The sequence below is a fragment of the Trametes versicolor genome (assembly GCF_000271585.1).
Source record: "Trametes versicolor FP-101664 SS1 unplaced genomic scaffold TRAVEscaffold_9, whole genome shotgun sequence".
Classification (NCBI taxonomy): domain Eukaryota; kingdom Fungi; phylum Basidiomycota; class Agaricomycetes; order Polyporales; family Polyporaceae; genus Trametes; species Trametes versicolor.
Window position 1 is genome coordinate 524,719 of NW_007360329.1, and position 18,658 is coordinate 543,376.

At 56.5% G+C, this 18,658-nt stretch overlaps 7 protein-coding genes across 7 annotated transcripts; 2 read left to right on the forward strand and 5 right to left on the reverse strand.

Annotated features, from left to right (window-relative positions):
• Positions 1 to 832: 832 nt before the first annotated feature.
• On the forward strand, positions 833 to 3,946 carry TRAVEDRAFT_128797 (uncharacterized protein; the record flags this gene model as incomplete). Its single annotated transcript, XM_008043151.1, has 9 exons — positions 833 to 1,255; positions 1,307 to 1,406; positions 1,456 to 2,325; positions 2,382 to 2,488; positions 2,546 to 2,587; positions 2,641 to 2,761; positions 2,811 to 3,129; positions 3,187 to 3,568; positions 3,626 to 3,946. Coding segments are annotated over 9 exons (2,685 nt in total), but the record flags the coding sequence as incomplete, so codon positions are not given.
• Positions 3,947 to 4,224: 278 nt separating this feature from the next.
• On the reverse strand, positions 4,225 to 6,284 carry TRAVEDRAFT_73449 (Mob1/phocein). Its single transcript, XM_008043152.1, has 4 exons — positions 5,971 to 6,284; positions 5,774 to 5,909; positions 5,638 to 5,720; positions 4,225 to 5,579 (listed from the first exon to the last, which is right to left on the reverse strand). Exons 1-4 carry the CDS (start codon positions 6,261 to 6,263, stop codon positions 4,319 to 4,321), a joined length of 1,773 nt encoding a protein of 590 aa, XP_008041343.1. The 5' UTR covers positions 6,264 to 6,284; the 3' UTR covers positions 4,225 to 4,318.
• A 403-nt stretch (positions 6,285 to 6,687) lies between these two features.
• TRAVEDRAFT_171384 (cytosine-purine permease) lies at positions 6,688 to 9,122 on the forward strand. Its single transcript, XM_008043153.1, has 10 exons — positions 6,688 to 7,064; positions 7,122 to 7,212; positions 7,267 to 7,374; positions 7,426 to 7,485; positions 7,544 to 7,666; positions 7,718 to 7,786; positions 7,841 to 8,047; positions 8,100 to 8,145; positions 8,198 to 8,472; positions 8,543 to 9,122. The coding sequence occupies exons 1-10, from the start codon at positions 6,917 to 6,919 to the stop codon at positions 8,916 to 8,918; spliced, it is 1,503 nt and encodes a 500-aa protein (XP_008041344.1). The 5' UTR covers positions 6,688 to 6,916; the 3' UTR covers positions 8,919 to 9,122.
• A 416-nt stretch (positions 9,123 to 9,538) lies between these two features.
• On the reverse strand, positions 9,539 to 13,593 carry TRAVEDRAFT_82422 (uncharacterized protein; the record flags this gene model as incomplete). The annotated part of the gene is made up of 5 exons (XM_008043154.1): positions 9,539 to 9,601; positions 12,816 to 13,144; positions 13,202 to 13,280; positions 13,334 to 13,370; positions 13,427 to 13,593. Coding segments are annotated over 5 exons (675 nt in total), but the record flags the coding sequence as incomplete, so codon positions are not given.
• A 336-nt stretch (positions 13,594 to 13,929) lies between these two features.
• On the reverse strand, positions 13,930 to 14,094 carry TRAVEDRAFT_38826 (uncharacterized protein; the record flags this gene model as incomplete). Its single annotated transcript, XM_008042827.1, has 1 exon — positions 13,930 to 14,094. The coding sequence occupies one exon, from the start codon at positions 14,092 to 14,094 to the stop codon at positions 13,930 to 13,932; it is 165 nt and encodes a 54-aa protein (XP_008041018.1).
• Positions 14,095 to 14,128: 34 nt separating this feature from the next.
• Positions 14,129 to 16,372, reverse strand: TRAVEDRAFT_30390 (uncharacterized protein). The gene is made up of 8 exons (XM_008042743.1): positions 16,268 to 16,372; positions 16,089 to 16,205; positions 15,800 to 16,037; positions 15,559 to 15,743; positions 15,342 to 15,503; positions 14,629 to 15,288; positions 14,492 to 14,579; positions 14,129 to 14,439 (listed from the first exon to the last, which is right to left on the reverse strand). The coding sequence occupies exons 1-8, from the start codon at positions 16,340 to 16,342 to the stop codon at positions 14,324 to 14,326; spliced, it is 1,641 nt and encodes a 546-aa protein (XP_008040934.1). The 5' UTR covers positions 16,343 to 16,372; the 3' UTR covers positions 14,129 to 14,323.
• Positions 16,373 to 16,547: 175 nt separating this feature from the next.
• TRAVEDRAFT_30391 (WD repeat-containing protein 61) lies at positions 16,548 to 18,111 on the reverse strand. Its single transcript, XM_008042744.1, has 7 exons — positions 18,068 to 18,111; positions 17,976 to 18,012; positions 17,638 to 17,919; positions 17,397 to 17,551; positions 17,128 to 17,268; positions 16,906 to 17,066; positions 16,548 to 16,847 (listed from the first exon to the last, which is right to left on the reverse strand). Exons 1-7 carry the CDS (start codon positions 18,068 to 18,070, stop codon positions 16,658 to 16,660), a joined length of 969 nt encoding a protein of 322 aa, XP_008040935.1. The 5' UTR covers positions 18,071 to 18,111; the 3' UTR covers positions 16,548 to 16,657.
• Positions 18,112 to 18,658: the final 547 nt, after the last annotated feature.

Sequence of the window (18,658 nt, forward strand, 5' to 3'; positions counted from 1 at the left end):
TAGCACCCTCCTACCCACCCCTCCTACCTTTGGGCATCGACCTAAGCCCGTTCCGCGGGAACATGCCAATCCTGGGTCAGGTCCCCCTCCTGTTACCAAGCCGGCATCAACCATCCCTTCTGCTCGCCCTTCCATTCTTGTAACCGCGCCTCCCAAGCCGGGAGTACCTCCTACTCCAGCAGTGGCGCTACCTGCTACAACGGCTACCCTTCCGCCTGTTCTACCGCCAGCGCCCTCACTAAGCGCCGCGCCGGCATCCTCTCGTACTGCTGCTCCTGTACCTGCAGCTCCCTTCGTAGTGCCACCGGGATGGCGTGCTTCAGAACCCGTGGTCGTGGTAGGGTTCAGTGCTCCCTGTATACGCTGCCATTTGCTTACCTGCCGCGATTCATTTCACGACCACAGGCGTATTCCGGCCCTTACTACGAGCAATACCTCGAATCCCTTCCATGGGGTGCCCATTGGGAACTCGCCCGTTACATCAACAGGGGCTTCGACTTGGCCACTGTGAAGTTCGAGAAGGTCACCAAGCTGCGCGAGCAGCGCAAGACGACCGCGGCCGCCGAGGAGGTAAAGAAGCTGGTTGAGGAGACCAAGAAGGGAGGCCCTGCCGTCATAACCGCCGACGATCAATTTGCCACCGCCTACGCGCGCGAGCTCTCTACGAAGGTATGCGCGGCGCATACAATGCTAGCCCGTCTCCGCAATTTATGATTGATTTTGACAGCTGCCGTGGGACGAGCTTGACAAGGAGGAGCGGATTCTACGCGAATATCCGCTGGGCGGCGTGGGCTGCAATCAGAACCAGCCGTTCTGCGCGGACGACCCCGACTGGTACGGCGGCCGCGTGCATTTCACAGCGCGCCTTCAGGAGGTCAACCTAGCGAAGGGCGAGTTCAAGCTCGAGCTCGACAGGCCCGTGCTTGGCACCTCTAACCGATTTGCACGGCGGTTCGGCTCACGAAGATTCATCCGCATACGGATCCCTCAGGAGCTGTTGATGAGCGTCAAGGGCGACGAGCTGTCGAACTACTTCCGAAGACCGTTCATTATCGGCAGCGCGGTGTTCCGCGCCTTCTATGCGAAGGAGAAGAACGTGTTTCTTTTCAGGACAAACGAGGAGGTTGTGGGAAACGGCCGCGATGTCACATTGTCTGTAATGCCCTCCATCGCTACATCATCTACGTCGCAAAGCGAATATTCTCTTACCGACTTGCTCGATTGGCACAACGCGTTAGAGCTGAACTCCGAACAGGTAAGTGTTGTCTCATAGCATGTCTCTACCGTGACGCTAATCATTGCATAGACGATGGTGAAATGGACCGCCCGCTTCGCCCTCGGTCTGTCAAACTCAGTTCCTGGCGTCCGACTGGACCCCGCCAATGTGCGGTTCATAGATGACACCAGTACGTGACCGTCGCGCATACACCTCCTCTCGCAGCTGATGTTTGTCAGTATGTGACGCTTTCAAGGGTCCTGGAAAGCCACCAAGCGAGATGCAGATGACAGACGGCTGCGGCTTTGCCAACCGCGCCCTGATGCGCAAGCTCGAGGCCAAGTTTCCCGCATGGAGGGAGGAGCCCACAGCAATCCAGTGTCGTGTCGCGGGCGCGAAGGGGCTCCTATGCGTATACCACGACCTCACCCCGAAGGAAGAAGAGGCTCCCACCGTATGGTTGCGCCCTTCGCAAATCAAGATCATGCACACCTCCAGCCCGCTCCACACGCGCATTGTCCCCGCCGACGCAGACCCCGCCCTGCTCACTGTCGATGTGCTCCGCGCCTCGCGGATGAATTCCCCGGCGCGCCTAGCCGTCGAGACGATCACAAACCTGGCCGAGAACGGCGTGCCGTACAACTACTTCGTCAACCTTTGCCAAGCGAAGCTAACGGAGCGCCTCGACAAGCTCCTCCTGTTCAATTCGGACGACCCGAAGAGCATGCAGCACCTGTGGAATGCGGTCGCGCGCGAGGGCTCAGTTATCACCCAGCGTATGGCGCGCCAATCCGCGGGCATTGCCCGTGCGGCAGGCCTGTTCGCGCGCGACTACGACGACGATCAGGATGACGAGGATGAGGATGGGCTCGACGCGCTGGAGAAGGCACTCCGCGAGCAGAGCAGCGCTTGGTGGGACGACCCTGTCAGCGGGTGTCCATCGGGGCTCGAGGAGACGTGTCTCACGCTCATCGACGCGGGGTTTACGCCGCAGACGTGTCCGGTACTAAGGGCGAAGCTGATGGAGGTCGCGAAGAAGGTCGTGACGACATTCAAGACGAAGTACCGGTTCGCGGTCCCAATGTCATGCTCTGCGTTCATCGTACCTGGTTGGTGCTCAGTCCCCGCCTGTTTGCCTATGAGCGAATGCTGACGGCAAGTGCAGATCCTTATGGCGTACTAGGGCCAAACGAGATTCACGTCAAGTGCTCACGAAGAGACTTCGTCGACCAAGAAGGGAGGCAGACAGACATCGTCCTAGGAGACGTACTGGTAAATCACGGCTCTCTTGCTGTGCATCCAGCTGTTGGATGATTGAGACGCATACAGGTCACCCGCCATCCGTGCAAGGTTCCCAGCGACGTCCAGAAGGTACGGGTGGCGTGTTCCGACTGGTCACCAGGTATTGACTAATTAATATCTAGGTGAAAGCCGTCTTCCATGAGAGGCTGCGGCATTATTGCAATGTGATTGTAGTCTCCACCAAGAGTCACACATACCAAGGTGTGCCTCTAGATCGACATCTGGCGAGTCTCACAGGTGGAGGTAAGCATGACGTTCGTGGGTCAGTGTTGTACATGCTCAACAAATGCAGGTGACTATGATGGCGACACCATGGAGGTCTTCTGGGACCCCGCTCTTGTCGGCGCGTTCAAGGAGCCGGACCCACGCGTATTCGCAGTCGAACCTCCTGAGGTCCAACAATGCCTCAAGAAGAACACCGAGACTGTCTCGGCCTTCCTTGCTCGGGTTCCTCCTTCGGCGCCAGAGGAATACAGGATATCCGCCCTCCAGGACTACCTCCTTGCTGCATTGAGGGGCAGTGCATACGTGTCGACGTACTCGATCTGGTGGGAAAAGAGCACTTATAGCCTAGGGTACCAGCACAAGGACACTATTTTCCTGGCGTACATGTGCGTGAAACATTTTCTGCACCCTATACCTCTGTACTCAATTTGGTTCTACGATAGGTTTTGTGCGATTCTCGACGGGAGCAAAACAGGGGTTACCATTGACCCCATTGCTTTCGCTAAACACAAGGCGACATGGAACTCCGGAAAGCTCGGTTGGAAGGAGGAAAACCAGGACTGCCTCTTGGTGAAGCGCGATACCTCGCTTGGATATTTCATCATGGACACGCTCTCAAAGCACGTCCACATCATCTGCTCAAACCACCGGCGCCGCATCGAACCACATCTCGGCCCATTGTCCAAAGTCCCTCTAGACCAGGACCTCGCCCGTCCATACCTCGAGGCCGAGCGAACCGCCACAGAACTGCTCGAAGCCGGGCAGCCCGCGAAGTTCGAGGAGCTGCAGCGCATCAAAAGGCACGTCGAGGAGATGTACGCGAAGGTGTCCGAGGCCAAATCTATAGCTGCCGCGCCCGCGAAGAAGCTGCGTGGGGGGAAGGGCTCGATGAACGCCGGCGCGGGCAAGTCGCCGTTCACGGACCTGCCGATCGAGCGGCGGCAGGACATCCTGCGCGAGCGCTCGAAGGAGTTCCATGCGGGGCCGACGGGCCTGCGCTGCTTCGACGACCCGACGGCGATCAAGGCGTCGTACGCGTACTATTATGACCACGAACGGGCGAGCCTGAAGTGGTCGCGCTTTCCGTGGGACGTCGCGATGCGTGCGCTCTGCGAGATCAAGGCGAAGGCCCGTGGGGGCTCGAAGACGGTGTCCGGAGATTTCTACCCGTGGATGACGATCAGCCCCGCCTACTTGCGGTAGCGCAGGCTGTAAAGGTGCTCATAGGTATGTCACGTCTTTCAGTGGAATGGTACATTCGTACTTACAATGCCAATGCAGATGTTGACATTTGTATCGTCTGCTGGACGTTTTTGTACGATCCCTCCGCGGAACGTTCATGTTGTCTTGTCATCACTTGCTGTTTTTGTACTGCCCATCCATACCAGCCTCGTACGCATCCTGCTTGTCTTACTATACTCAACTTTTGGTTAGCCCACTCGGTATGCGGCAATGATCACACCGTCGTCAGTCATCATGGGATACGCCCGCAGGCTACGAACAACCCCCGAGCGATATCGGGTATACCGTATACATACACGCAGCCAAAAACGATGTCCAAATGCGCTAGGGACGTCACGACTCCGCGGCGGGAGCCTCAGGCTCTTTCGCAGCGTCGGTCAGCTGCTCGACCTCCGACTCTTCCTCTATCGAGATGTCCGCCTGCGGGGACTCCGACTCGTCGGACTCGGCAGTCGCAGCCGCCACCGCAGCGTACGATGGCGTCTCAGCGATTTCCTCCGACTCCTCCTTTGGCTTCGCAGCTTCGATAGGGTCTGCAGCTTCCTCCGCAGGCGGCTCTGATACTGCTTCCTCCGTGGCAGGAGCAGGTTCCGGGACCGTCTCAGCCACCACCTCCTCGGACGTTTCGGTTTCCTCTTCCGCTGCAGCTACCTCTTCCGTCTCTGGTGCGGCCTCATTGGTCTCTGGTGCGACCTCATTGGTCTCTAGTTCTACGTCCTCCTTCGCGTCCTCCTTCGCGACCGGAGCCTCCGGCTCTGCCTCGGCGGGAGCTGCCGGCTCCGCTTCGACGGGTGCATCAGCCTCCTGTGCAGGAGGGGCAGTGGGCTCGGTCACAGGCGCGGATGCGGCCTCCTCTGTAGGCGGCACTGTCGGAGCCTCTTCAGGTGCATTCGCCGGCTCCTCGGACGGGGTTTCCACCGCGGGGGCAACAACAAGGGAGCTGCCCTCCTGCACGCTTTCGGTTGCGTCCTCGTCTTCTGGCTCCTCCATCATCGGCGGAATGACCTCCTCTTCCTCTTCCTCCGCTGGACCGCTGGCCGGCGGAGGAACGATCACGCTCTCCGTCTCCACCGCACCTTGTGGGCCAACGAGCATCGGCGGGACGAACGGCTCGCTGACCCCCGGCACCGACGCGGCGCGCTCCACCGCGATTTCGCGGTCGATGTCGACTTCGGAGAGGTCGCCCTTCGCGAGCTCCTCCGCGACGCTGAACGCCTCGCTGTACACCATCGTGTCTGTGCGTGCGCGCCCGAACTTGCGCGGGCTTCCGTCACGCGCCGCGCCGGCAGGCCCTGGGGGGCTCTTCGGGCGTAGGACTGTCACAGAGTCGCGGCGAGGCTCGAGTGCGGCACCCATCAGGCGCGGCGGCTCGACGGGCTCCGCGCGGCCCTCCATGCGCGGCGGGATGACAAGGAACTCGAGCGGGACTAAGTCGAAGTATTTGACGAGCGCGAGGAAGCGTGCGTAGAGTGAGGACTCGGCCTCCGCTTGCTCAAAGACCTCGCGGTGGTGGAAGTAGGCATGCGCGAAGATGCGACCGAGGCGCCGGCAGAGTGAGGTGAAGTGGCGGTGGGACGTTGAGGGAACAGAGAGTCTAGACGCGTCGTGAGCGGCGCGATTGTGGTACCCGTAGTTGTGGGGAGACGACGTACCGAGACGGGAATGCACGAGGGGAGTTCAGCAGCGCGGTAGCGCTATCAAGTGTATGCAGGATATAATCTATGGCACAACATTGCTGAACACGTCGTATGTCAGCTCATATGCCACTGGACTTGGTGTAGACCGTACCTCCATGGCACCGTCATTGCCATGCGCGACGCACAAATACAGCCATTCGCCAGCTTTCATTTCCGGGCATGAGCTTCGTGTGCACTCCTGCTGGAGCATCGTAATCAAAGGATGTGACAGGTCTTGTGCCACTCGTCTATTCAGTTGGACACTTAGCCTGTGTACGCTTCTCTATATACATACGGAACAACACTCACCGTAGGTGTTCGTATACCCAGCACGCGGGGTCAACATTCACACCGCCTGCGGCGTCCTTGTCCGCGTCTTTCTCATCCGCTTTTGCAGGGCCGTTCTCCGAGGTGTCGTTTTGGTCCTTTCCAGGTATGGCGACGATCTTCTCTACGTCGTGGACGTCGAGGCGGATGAGGAGCGAGATGTACTCTTGCAGTTGAAATGCGCTGTCGAGGGCGGAGATGGGTGGGAGGGTCTTCACGGGGTAGAAGGAGGAAATGCGGGAGCCCTTGAGAGGGCGCTGGATGGGAACTGTCATCGTGCGAGTGGGTGCTGCTCGACGCCAACGACGACTTGCTCCAAGTCTGGCGCGTCCTCATCCACCGCGACTCTGATGGGCGTCTATGTTGCCCACGTGTCACAGGCGCCCAGGACCGAGCCGGGCCGGAGCCAGAGGTTCCTGGCGCTTCGCGGAAGCTCGGATCTCGCTCTTCCTCCGTTCCTGCCAGGCTTGTCTCCTCTTTCCGCGCACAAATTTGGAGTCTGACCATCTCGCCCATGCGCTCTCCGAACAATACACCATATGGTGCACCGCGAGGCTTTCTGTGCGCTGTGGCCTATAGCAACGACCTTGGGGCCCTAACCCCAGCTTAGGTCTACCCACCGATCGCGATCGACAAGCCTGAGGATTTTTCGGATGTGCTCCTCGGCGCTGACTCGCGCACGGACGTCCGCTTGTTCCCTTCCACTCGACCTCTCAGCGTCTTCGAGCTGCTTTCCATGTGTTTACAGTAGATCATCGGAAATCTTGGAAATCGGAGTCACCCGTGGGATGACTGTGCTTGAGTAGTGCTCGCCTAAGGTCTCGCTTTGCACCATTCAGTTCGCACCCTCCCAGCGGCTCTCTAGGCGTCGACGATAACGGCGCGATATCTCCCTCCTGCCTTGCGCTGCTCCACATCCTAGTCTCTCATGGCTAAAGCAGGCGTCGACACTCCTGTGCTTCAGGACGTGGAGAAGGATGGTGTGTCTATCGGCGGGAGCTCATACGCTCAGAAGGACTGGCATCATTCGTACAAGTGGTCGAGGACACTACTACAGTGGGGTCTAGAGACGAGAGGTACGCCGACCTGACCGGACTGCCGTGAATAATACAAACGCTGACCTTTGCCCACAGGTATTACCCCCGTACCCCTCGCAGAACGAGTGGACACACAGTACAGCAAGATATTCTTCATCTGGCTGTCCGCCAACTTCAATATCCTCTCGTACGTTCATTCGTCTGGGTCATACCATGTGCATCCCGCCTAATCTACTCCCAGATTCTCCGCGGGTACTCTGGGACCGGTCGTGTTCGGTCTGGGCCTAAGAGAGTCTTGCTTGGTCATTCTCTTCTTCAATCTACTATGCAGTGCACTCCCAGCATATTTGTGAGTACATAATATTTCTTACGATGCGGCTCGGCATAAACGATGTCATAGTTCTACTTGGGGACCAAAACTCGGACTGCGCCAAATGTGCCAGGCCCGTTACAGCTTCGGGTAAGTCAGTCGATTGCAGGCGCTACATGAAACGATCTAACAGCGTGTCAATCTACAGCTACTACGGTGTAATTATACCAAGTGTCTTTAACCTGTGCTCGATGACGGGCTTCTGTATCCTTAACTGTATCCTTGGCGGCCAAACATTGGCAAGTATATCCAACGGCCATCTAAGCTGGAGGTACGTATACGCACCATATGCATGCAAAACGCCATCTAACGCTACACACAGCGTCGGGATTGTGGTTATCACCCTTATATCCTTATTCGTCTCGTTTTGTGGCTATAGAGTCTTGAACTGGTAAGTACCCCTTCTGGCTCAAGAATCGGTGGACGCTGAATATTTTTGTTGTAGGTACGAACGTCTCGCATGGCTTCCGGTCCTCGTTGTGTACCTCGTCGCTCTCGGAGTCGGCGGAAAACATCTCAGCAACCCGCCCCCAGCGGAGCCGGCAACCGCAGCAGCAGTTTTGTCGTTCGCATCCACGATCGCGGGCTTCGTTATCACCTACTGCGCGTTGGGGTCAGATTTTACTATCTACTTCAGCCCGTCTGTACAAAGGTATGCACAACTGAACTCCGTTTCGGCGCTACGGTGCTCATACATTCGTCAGTTGGAGAATATTCCTCTACTCGTACATGGGTTTCAACATCCCAATAGTAAGCATCACCCATTCTACCACAATTACCGTGCCTGACCTACTCCTCTCAGATTCTCATCCAATGCCTCGGCGCAGCCGTCGCCGTCTCTGTGCCTTTCGTCCCCGAATGGGAGGACGGCTACGCGAACGGGAACGTCGGCGGGCTCATCGAGGCGATGCTCCGGCCGACGGGCAACTTCGGGAAGTTCCTCACGGTGCTCATGGCGCTCAGCGTGACCGCGAACATCGCGCCCACGTTCTACTCGTTCTCCCTGAGCTTCCAGGTGTTCATCCCGCCCCTCGCCGTCATCCCGCGCTACATGTTCTCCCTCCTCGCCACCGCGATGTGCGTCCCTCCCACCCCCATCCCCCCCGTCTCACACATCGATACTAACCGCGCACGCATAACGTCGCAGATTGATCCCCGTCTCGATCGTCGGCGCACACAAGTTCTACGACACGCTCACGAACTTCCTCGGGCTCATCGCCTACTGGGCGAGCGCCTTCGGCGCCATCGTCCTCCTCGAGCACCTCCTCTTCCGCCGCGGCGCCTTCGCGTCCTACACCCTGCGCTACTGGCAGGACGCGCGCCGCCTCCCCACGGGGCTCGCCGCGCTGGGCGCGTGTGCGCTCGCGTGCGCGTTCATCGTGCCGTCGATGGACCAGGTGTGGTTCGTCGGGCCGTTTGCGCGGCATGCGGGGGATATTGGGTTTGAGGTCGCGTTTTTCGCGGCGGGGCTGTTTTATGTCCCGCTAAGGTATGTGGAGCTGCGGTTTAGGCCGATGGTGTAGCGTGGGCGCTCAGGCGCGATGTGAAGAGGGAGGAAAGTTGCGTATACGGGCGGGCTGGAGAGGTGGACCAAGCGGTGGGTACACACACGACCGGAGAGAAGTCAAAATGAATAAATAGCGGTGTGCGTGACGCATATTGGTAGTCCTGGTCATACTACAGCTACAATTACATCGCCCACGTCGCCTTCCTTGATATGTATGATTCATGACGCAAGGTTTTCCGTGCTCGCTCAGCAACGCATTCACTGGGGCCGGGATAGGTTTTTCGTCGTCGAGTTCAGGGGCATGAGCGCTATGGAGGGTGTTTGAGGACCCGGAGGCAAGAAAGCCAAGTTGGCGGATGGGCTACAGTCGTTGTCCTCGTAGGGTAAATCCCTCCCATCGCCGTTCTCGCCGTCATCCCGAGTTGACAAGAGTCGCAGATCCGATCGCTCGCTCACGGGTCTAATAGACTTGCGATTGTTGTCGTCGAGTGGCGATAGGTGGATTGGAGTCAAGCGAGTGAATGAGGATGCGTCGAAATCAGTGCTGATCTTGGTTGGGGGTTTTCGAAAATTCGGGGAGAGGCTGAAGGAGAAACTTCTGGTGAGTTCTGTTCGGATGGTGTCCGGCTGGCTCCAAGATTCGCGAGCCACGGCACGACCCGACGCCACACGGTAGACGACCATGATCGGTGAGATGGCCTAGATAAATATGGGTTTAGCAGGGGTTGACCAAGACGTGTATAGGCCGGACGCACATGTAACTGGCCCAGCATCGGCATGAGCGCACCCTGGAACGGGATTCGCCCCGCGCACGCGATGATAGCGAGCAGGGATACCACGGTATGAAGCGATGCGCTCTCGATGAGCATTGCGGCGATGGATGTGTACACGCGCCCAACCTCCGACCCTAGAACTCCACCAAACTCCCGGCGGTTGTAAAAAAGCCGGCATACGATCCCGGCCGTGAACACGAAATTGATCCCGAATGAAAGCGTGAGGTAGATGATGCAGGATGTCAGTTTACAACTCGTCCACAGCTTGATGCCGTCCACCGCGATGGAATGGACGAAATAGCCTCCTGTGCCTGCGGATCGTGGTCGAAATGAGTGGGTATATCGCGAAGCTCTCTGGTAGAACTTCGTACCGACCAAAGCCATAAACGAAAGGATGCACGCTGTCGCCACATACTTGTGGTACTCCGAGAGTACGTATGCCCTATGCAGCTGCCTGGCGGTATTAGAGCCGTTTTGAAAGTTTTGTCAGGCTTGGCTTACCAGCATTCCGTCCGCGAAGCAGTTGACAAAAACATACCTAGAAAAACGTCTACTTTAGTGCCGATGCTGCACCACAACGAGAAAAAATGCACTCACATCGAAGCAACCGTCGCATGAATAGGATGGCGGGCTTGATGGGCCAGATATGCCAGCGGCCCCCCAGGGTAGGTCCTGTGAATCACAAAGACGTCGTGGTTCGCCCAAGTCTGTAGACACAGCCCGGTAGTAGATAGCAGAAGCAGGATATAGACGTAAGCAAGAAGTTTCCAGTCATGGCGCCTTGGTCTCCATTGTCGCCTCCTGCCCATCCGGCAGAAATACAGGCGGTTGAGGTCGGAGAAGATTGCCAGGTGTACCCCTGTAAGTAACTGGTTGAGGGTCCTGCTCAGATAGATGTATAGAACTCGGGTAGTGCTCACCAAAAGTCATTGTCGACAGCACGATCCCTATCATATTAGCGGTCCCCATGGACACATTAAGGCTTTCGTTGTTGTCATCCATCGCTATAGAGTAGGAGGCCTAGATTGGTAGGGAGGGGGGATGTCGAATGTGGTGTAGGACGTCGACCACGCGCAAGATTGAGGAGATCTGACGATCCGCAACGGTCCATATTATACTCTCACGGAAACGCGCTGACTGAAAACGCGTATACGACGGCATGTTGCACACTCGCAGGAGCCCGATACCTGTAATTGCGTTAGCGGTCCGGGCCTATCGGCGTAAACTTCAATGTGTGTCTCCACACATACAGTTTACGGGACGAGATCGGGTGATACAAAAGGACTCACAGCCACATATGGCCGGCAGGCCGATGAGATGGGCTTCTGGACGAGAGTAAGGGAAAGAATGACGGGGTGTGTATCATCCAGATGTTCTGGATACCTGCCATGTGCGGCCCAACCTGGTCCGTCTACTTATCTAGACATGAATCAATAAAAAACGCCCTGCATAGTAGTATGCAGAGCCTGCTAGGCTCTAGCCGAATAAAGCAGTACCCACTGTTGATCTAAAGTATACAGCGCTAGCGCTCAAGATAAGTTCGTGCTCATGGTGTCGCGTATCCGGCTCAGCTAGTATATCATGATGAATGTCGAGAATATCGAGTAGCAGGGAGCCATCATCGTGGTCATGCTGATATGAGCTCACCACCCCGATATCGGAGGCGGAGTCCAACGCATCCGCCAGATTATAAGCTCCGCGTGATACTTGGAGTATTTCGCCTCGGTACTACAAGCTCTCTTCCACCGCAGAACCAGTCCCACCTCGAGCGGGTCCAGCGCTGAGCGACTGCTACCTGTTTCCGAGCGGGGCCCATCTCGTACGCCCATCTGTAGTGGACACTGGAATTCAGTGAGTCTTGGGCTAACCAGGATACAAGAAAGCTGACTCTGTTGTTCCGATTCAATTAGAGCCAGACGCAGTACACACTAGAATACGAGGCACCGGCTGCCGACGTCGACAGGGCCCGCGGTACCAGGGGCATGTGCGCTCGTATGCGCGTTGATCGTACTGCAGTTCATGCCGATGGTGTAGCGTGAGCTGCGGGCGCGACAAGAAGAGGGGGGGAGTTGGGGGACACGCACGGACTAGAGAGGGAGGCTGTCCAAACTGCAGGTATGTTCTACGCACGAGCTAGAGAGAAGTCACAATAAAGTGATAACACTATGTGGCACATCTATTGGGAGATTTAAGCAGATTCTGGTTATGCTACAGCTACAATCGCCTCGCCAACGTCGCCTTGCTCAATATCATACACGACGCATGGTTGAACGCGCCTCAGTCCCCGCCACAACTGCTAGCCGCATTCTAAACGAAGGTCGAGCCAGGCGGATGGGCGCGTTCCGAGTGGTATTCAGAGGATGGATTGTCGGCGTTGAAGCCGGACTGGTCCTTTCGCCTGGACGCTCTACGTCGCAGACAGCTCCTCCTCGTGGGGCCACCTGGACGTCCAGGTGCGGGAGCGCGGACGATAGTGCTTGGGTCTATTCGGTAAGGTGCTCTCTTGCCGAGCGACCCCAGAGCCATGACATATTCTCCCCGTCCGCCGTTGCGCGACGAATACTGGCTGAGACACCGCCAGCCTGAGTGTGCTCGCTCAGACGTCCGTGCAGAAGGTTCGCGATAGGTGTGTCGCGGTCGAGTTTCGTGGCATGAGCGCTATAGGGGGTGATTGCGGGCTCGGTGGCAAGGAGCACATACTGCCGAATGGGCTGTAGCCATTCTCCTCATCGACAGCCGTCGTGGAACCGGGCGCGAAGCGCGGGAGGTCGGTACAGACCCATAGCCTCTGCGGCTGCTGGCTCGGGAAAATGGCACAGGGGGGAACGTCCCAGTCCAAGATGGAGGTCTGCTTATCCTCGTCGAGTGTCGACGGGTTGATGCGGGACGACCGACTGATAGACGAAGCGATGACATCGGAGGGGACCTTGGCCGTGGATACGCGGGATGTGGGGGATATAGCGGAAGGGGAGCTGGAAGAGGGGCGATTCCGGAAAGATAGAGAGTGGCTCCAAGTTTCCGGAGTTACGGAGCGGCCCTCCATTACTCGAAGGATGATCAAGAGTGGTGGGATGGCCTGGAGGCAAATGATAAGGAGTTAGCGGGGATGTTTTAGCAGGATGTTTCCGAACGGATCGCACCTGAAGCTGGCCTAGCATCGGCAGGAGCGCATCTTGCATCGGGATGCGTCGCGCGCACGAGATGATAGCAAGTAAAGATACCAATGTATACGGCGCTGCGCTCTCGACGAGCATTGCCGCAATGGAGGTGTACACCTGCGCTGCTTCCGACCCAAGGGTGCTTCCAAGTTCATGACGGATGTACATCAATCGCCCGACGATGCCTACTGTGAGCACAAGGTTGATTGAGAACGAAAGCGAGAGGTAGGCTATGCAAGGCGTGAATTCGCCGCCCGTCCAGAGATCGAGACCGGCCTTCGCAACAGTGTGGATGAAGAAGCCGCCTACGCCTGCACGTCACCGTTCAGATTAGCAAGTGAATCGCGACGCTGGTTCGCATGACGTACCAATTAGAGCTACAAGCGTCAGAATACACCCTGTCACCACGTATTTAGAGTACCGCCAAAGTACGTATGCCCGGTACAGCTGTCTGATACATTCAGTGGCGTCCCGAAGGTACATAGAAAAGTTGGATTTACCAGCATTCCGTCTGCGAACCAGTTCAAGATTATGTATCTGAGGTATTCTCTCCTTCAACGTCGAAACAGCCTTGCAAAGACGGTTTTTCTCACATTGTGGTCATTGCCACATGAGCGGGGTGGCGCGTTTGTTGGGCCAAATATGCAAGAGGTCCCCCGCGGAAAGCGCCGTGGATAACGAACGCGTCGTGGGTCACCCAGGTCTGAAGACACAGGCCGGCTATAGCAAGCAGAAAGAGGACGTAGATGTAGGCGAGAAGTCGCCGGTCGTGATTGCTTGATATTTGCCTCTTCCCACCCCAACCAATGTATAGGCGATTCAGCTGGGCGAACAGCGTCAGATGGACCCCTATAAGTAAGTTGAGAGCTGGCTCGCATTGGACGTGTTCGGATAGTGCTTACCGAAAGTCATTGTCGAGAGGACAACTCCCACCATATTAGCAGTCCCTACAGACACATTGAGGCTTTTGGGGGCGTTGTCCATGGACATCAAGTGGTGCTTAGAATGCGCAGAGCGGTGTTGATTTGCGGGTGGGGTGTGAATCACGCGCAGGAGCGAGGATATCCAGCGATGCGCGTCGAGTCTTTATACTCAATCATGCTGGATGATTACAGGTATACCTTGGCGCCTCGCGAACCACAAGTATCCAGATAGCCCTCCTGACGGTCCGAAGCGAACGGTGAGACCTTGATGTACCTCTCCACGGAATGCAGCCTACTGAATGCGACACGAGGATCCTAGCAGCTGTAGCAGAAGACATTTCACAGCCAGATGCAGCCCGTGGGCTATGATAACGAGCTTCTAGATGTGCAAGAAAAGAGGAATGGCTATTCTGCCATGTGTGAAATGCGGTGGCCAGATACAAGGTTTACAACTAAGCAAGCCGGTCGAATAGGACCGTGACAGAACTCAGCACATGGAGCGCCCATAAGAAGCGCTGCCAAATCCAGATAACGATGATCCTGATCGGGAAGCACTCACCCAAGGTGTTAAACTTGGACAGCGTCCATGGCGCTACGTATTCTTCCCACCCACATGTCGAGGACGTCGAGCCGCAGCGCGCCATCGTGGTCGTGCTCGCCGCTGCTAACGTCGGAGGTGAGGTCTAACACCCCCGCTAAGTGATGAGTTCCCCGGGATAAACTTGATTCACATACCCTTCTTCCACCTAATCAGTCCCGCCTCAAGCGGGTCAAGCAGTGAACGCCGCATATTTTCGAGTGAGGTACCATCGCGCACGCCCGTCTGTAGCGGAAGTGAGCTCGGGAGTTAAACCAAGAATAAGCAAACCAACTCTGTTGTTCCGATCCCTCTGGAGCCACACGAAGAAGAACCCCAGGCACTCCACCAGCCGCAGTGGTTCCGGGCCGTCAAGGAAGTCCTCACAAGTAGCCGTAACAAGAATATCCGGAGGATCGGGTCGTAGAACGATGGGCCCGAAGGTAGAGAGAAGGAGGGGCGAGGCAAATGCGCTTTGAGCGTCTGCAGAGAGGCCTTCCATGACGGCCTCCTTCAAGAGACCGACTGCGGCGGTCCGCATTTGAGGAGGTGTGTCCTCGTCCTCGAGTAAATCTTTGAGCAGCTGAAAACGGACCGGGGAAGGCGAAAGACCGAGGACGAGAGAAAGCACGCGGAAGGTGTAGTGCCGGATATCCGGATCAGGGTGATTGCTGGCAAGAGGCGGGAGGAGGTGTATCAGGGGAATAATCAGGTCGACCTCCAGTTCCGGGCGTGGAGTCACGGAGCGTAGGGGAGCCAAGTAGTTCATGAGAATGGCCAAGATCTCGTCAAGACAGATGCTAGACTGGAAGCAGGATACGAGAACCGGAAAAAATGCGGATATGCGGAGGGCGGAAAACGAATATGATGACGTGTGCGCAAGCAGAATCAGTGAAGCTAGGGAGGGCGTGTTTTCGCACGACGCTGTCGTAACACCTATGCTCTGGAGGGCCACCTAAGCAACAGTCAGCACCAATATGCCTTAGAAAACCAGCTCCGGTAAGTTACCCAAGCAGTGTCCATGACGTCTTCCTGTGAGCTTGTCCCAGGCTCTGCCTGCGGAATAATCAATCGGCGGAAGTTCGCTATGAAAGCCGTTCGGGCGAGGTTCCCATGTATATGGTTAGGGAAGGTGACCAGCGTGGACTCAACGAGGCTCCGCATCAAGTCCTGTGGACCCCACATGTAAGCACAAGTGCCTGCAAGTGGATAGATATCGCATTGCCTTCGTGTCTGCGTCTGCACCCTGGCTCAAAGCAAACACCAGTTGGGCAATCGATATGATGATCGACCGCCCTTCTTCTGCGGTAGCGTCGCCGCCGACGAGCGTTATCAGCGATTGGAGTTCGGTCAATCGTGACTCGACGGCCTGTTTTGGGGACTTCTTCCATTGAACCAAACGCGGAATAGCTGCGGGTGCGAGAGGTCAGACAGCGGCGTTTCGGCAGCGTTATTGCGGTACTTGCATGTGGTATAAGTCCGAATGAGACGCTCAAGCTGCCTTGAACTTGAGGCGTGTCGTGTGTCGTCGTCCTCTTCTTCCTCCTCGTCTGTGGACTGAAGACGCCTGTCGATGGTCTCGACGACCTCCTCAACGGCCATGACCACCTCCTTTGCACTGCACTCCGCCGCCATCACGTCCATCAGTGCGTCTGCGCCATTATCGATGCTCCTGACAACGATCGGGATAACTGTCAAAGGTTCCTAGTCCTACCTCAGCAAGCAAGGGACCTGGTGTCCTTGAATCAAGCTCACGAGGTCGGTTGCGGTCCCGCTCTTCTTTACAGCCTCTACGATGCTGTTGAGATCATGCTTTGGCTCGTCGTCGTGAACCGCAGTGGTTATGAGGCTTGTGAGTGCGATACTAAGGTCCTAGAGATCTACTTCAATCAATGCAATGCGAAGAAGTATCTGTACAGGCATGATCAGCGTACCTCGTCCAGATCCTTTGCCTCGATGGAGAGATATTCTCTCAGGAACTGCGCTCTTTGTCCGACATTTGCAGACATATTGCCTTCGGTTGAACAATAGTGTGCAAAGTGTTATGCGAGACCCGAGGAACACGCGTCAAAGAAGATTGGATGAGAGACTAGTAGTCGGCGGTGGCGTGCGTAACGGCCCACCTTTGTACTTGTGGGCGCTTATATGTATATTCGATATTACTCTCGCGTCGAGCTGCATGTGTGAGCCTTGAGGCACATTCATAAGGTATGACGAGTCTGGGCTACGACGAAATACAGCACGAGCACACTAATGCCTATTTTGATCTCACAACAAATACACGACCAGAACCTTGAGGATGCTCCAGCAATATTAATAGCTAACTAACCCGCACCGGCACTTCTCCACCACCGGACAACCCCATCCTCACCTCCACTGACAAATGCGCCCGCGGTACCATGGGCAGGCGGCTTGGGTCTCCAAGACACAGACCAGACCTCGCCGGTATCCTGTACAGTGGAAACCGCCGCCCGCGCCCCAATATCCCAGACCTTCATCATCTTGTCCGCGGATCTGTGCGCATACAGGTGAGCGCGCCCATTACGCAAATTCGGAGGGCATGGTGGCGTACCCGGATACTGCGAGCCGTCCATCGGGAGATATATCTGTGCTGAGGACCCATGAGGAGTGGCCGCTCAGGGTCGCGACGGCACCTGACCCCGGTTTGCCCGACGCCGACACGCGCACATCGTGCAATATGAGTCGCTTATCCTCGGAGGCGGATAGAAGCAGCTGGACAGAGGGCGTCAAGTTCGGAACACAGTGTGGCCAGACGCGTTCGTAGTAGACGCACGTTAGAGTCCGCCGACCATGCCAAGGACCGGACACCCATAGCATGCGAGCTGTATGTTGTTTGTAGAGCGTTGGAGGCGAGGTCAAAAATGTAGATTTGGCCAGCCTCGGAGGACATAGCTACTCGTGCTCCGTCTGGGCTCTGTCAATGTGTCATTGTTAGCTCGATCTAGACACCGTCGAGTGCAGTGTAGTCCGCAGGACTGCGGGAGGCAGGACACAGAAAGTGGGATGAAGACTGACGTCCGAGGGACCTTACAAACGACTCACATGTTTACAGTACATGCCGAACTTGCTGCGGCCGCTGGTAAGAGTTGCGCGTCGCTCGCCGAACGAATCTGCTTCTGCCGAATGGATGGTGACATTTCCAGTTCCGCCCGTAGAAGCATACGAGCCGCCCTTGGGGCTCAAAGACACGGACCAAGCTGCCGCGCAGCAGCATTCACGTCACGGGAGAAATGGAGAAGGTCAGTGTGCGGCCTGCTCGGTGAGAGAGACCACTCGGACGTACAAGGTTCTGTCGACTCTGCGGTACGCGCATAGCTCTCAAACGTTCCCTTAAGCTCCCCATCGTCCAAATCCCATAGACACGTCAGGCCCTCCAAGGTGTTGTAGAGCGCTTGCTTGCCTGAGGGGTCCACGCTGAGCGAGACGAGGCCGAGTGTATGCGGGGGACGTGTGCGCGATACCTGGCCCGAGACGGAGTCCCATTGTTTGATCGAGCCGTCGGCTGAGATGCTCAGGACGGTGTCTGCGTTCGTCCAGGAGACTGCCCAGACCGCGTCGGAGTGCGCTGTATGTCGACTTCATATGAGACCAGAGCCGAGGGTGAGACGCGACGCGACATACGTTCCGCGCCGTCATGGGCGTGTAGAAAGGCCAAGCTCTATATCAGCGCAGTCAGACATGTAGTCCTAGCATAGATATGACATTGCAAGCACCATAGGTAAGCTGTTTTACAGGTGGTCGGAGAAGGTTATGCTGGTCAGTTCGTTGAGGTTCGAGGAGCCTTGGTCTGAGCAATGAAGTTACAGGCGCCTGTACATAGGTCGTACTCGGTTTCCCACGATTCTACACCCTTCTCCGCCACCATCGCCTTGTGCTTCGCTATACAAACAACCCTCAGAATACGAAAAATGTGCTACGAGAATAACCACACAAACCAATATGTTCTACGACAAGCAGCCTTGGTACCTTGCGCCGCAGTTTATATGTAGTTTGCCCCGGGCGGGTGCCTCTATAGATCTCTAACTCCCATCCCACCCCCGCCACCCACTAAACATGGGCAGAAGGAGGAACATCACAATCCGCGATAGTGAGGATTCTCATATATGTGAACGTATATGCTAATCATACTTCTTTGGCGTTCATGTAGGAAATTTCACTGCGTTGCGACGCCACGGAAGTGGGTCCTTCACGACTCCTGCCTTGGTCCTGACGGGTGAGTTGGTCGAGACATGATACAGTGCTTCTACCAATATCGCTGACTCGCCCAATACTAGTTACCGCAGAGTACAAGAAGCTGGGTAGGA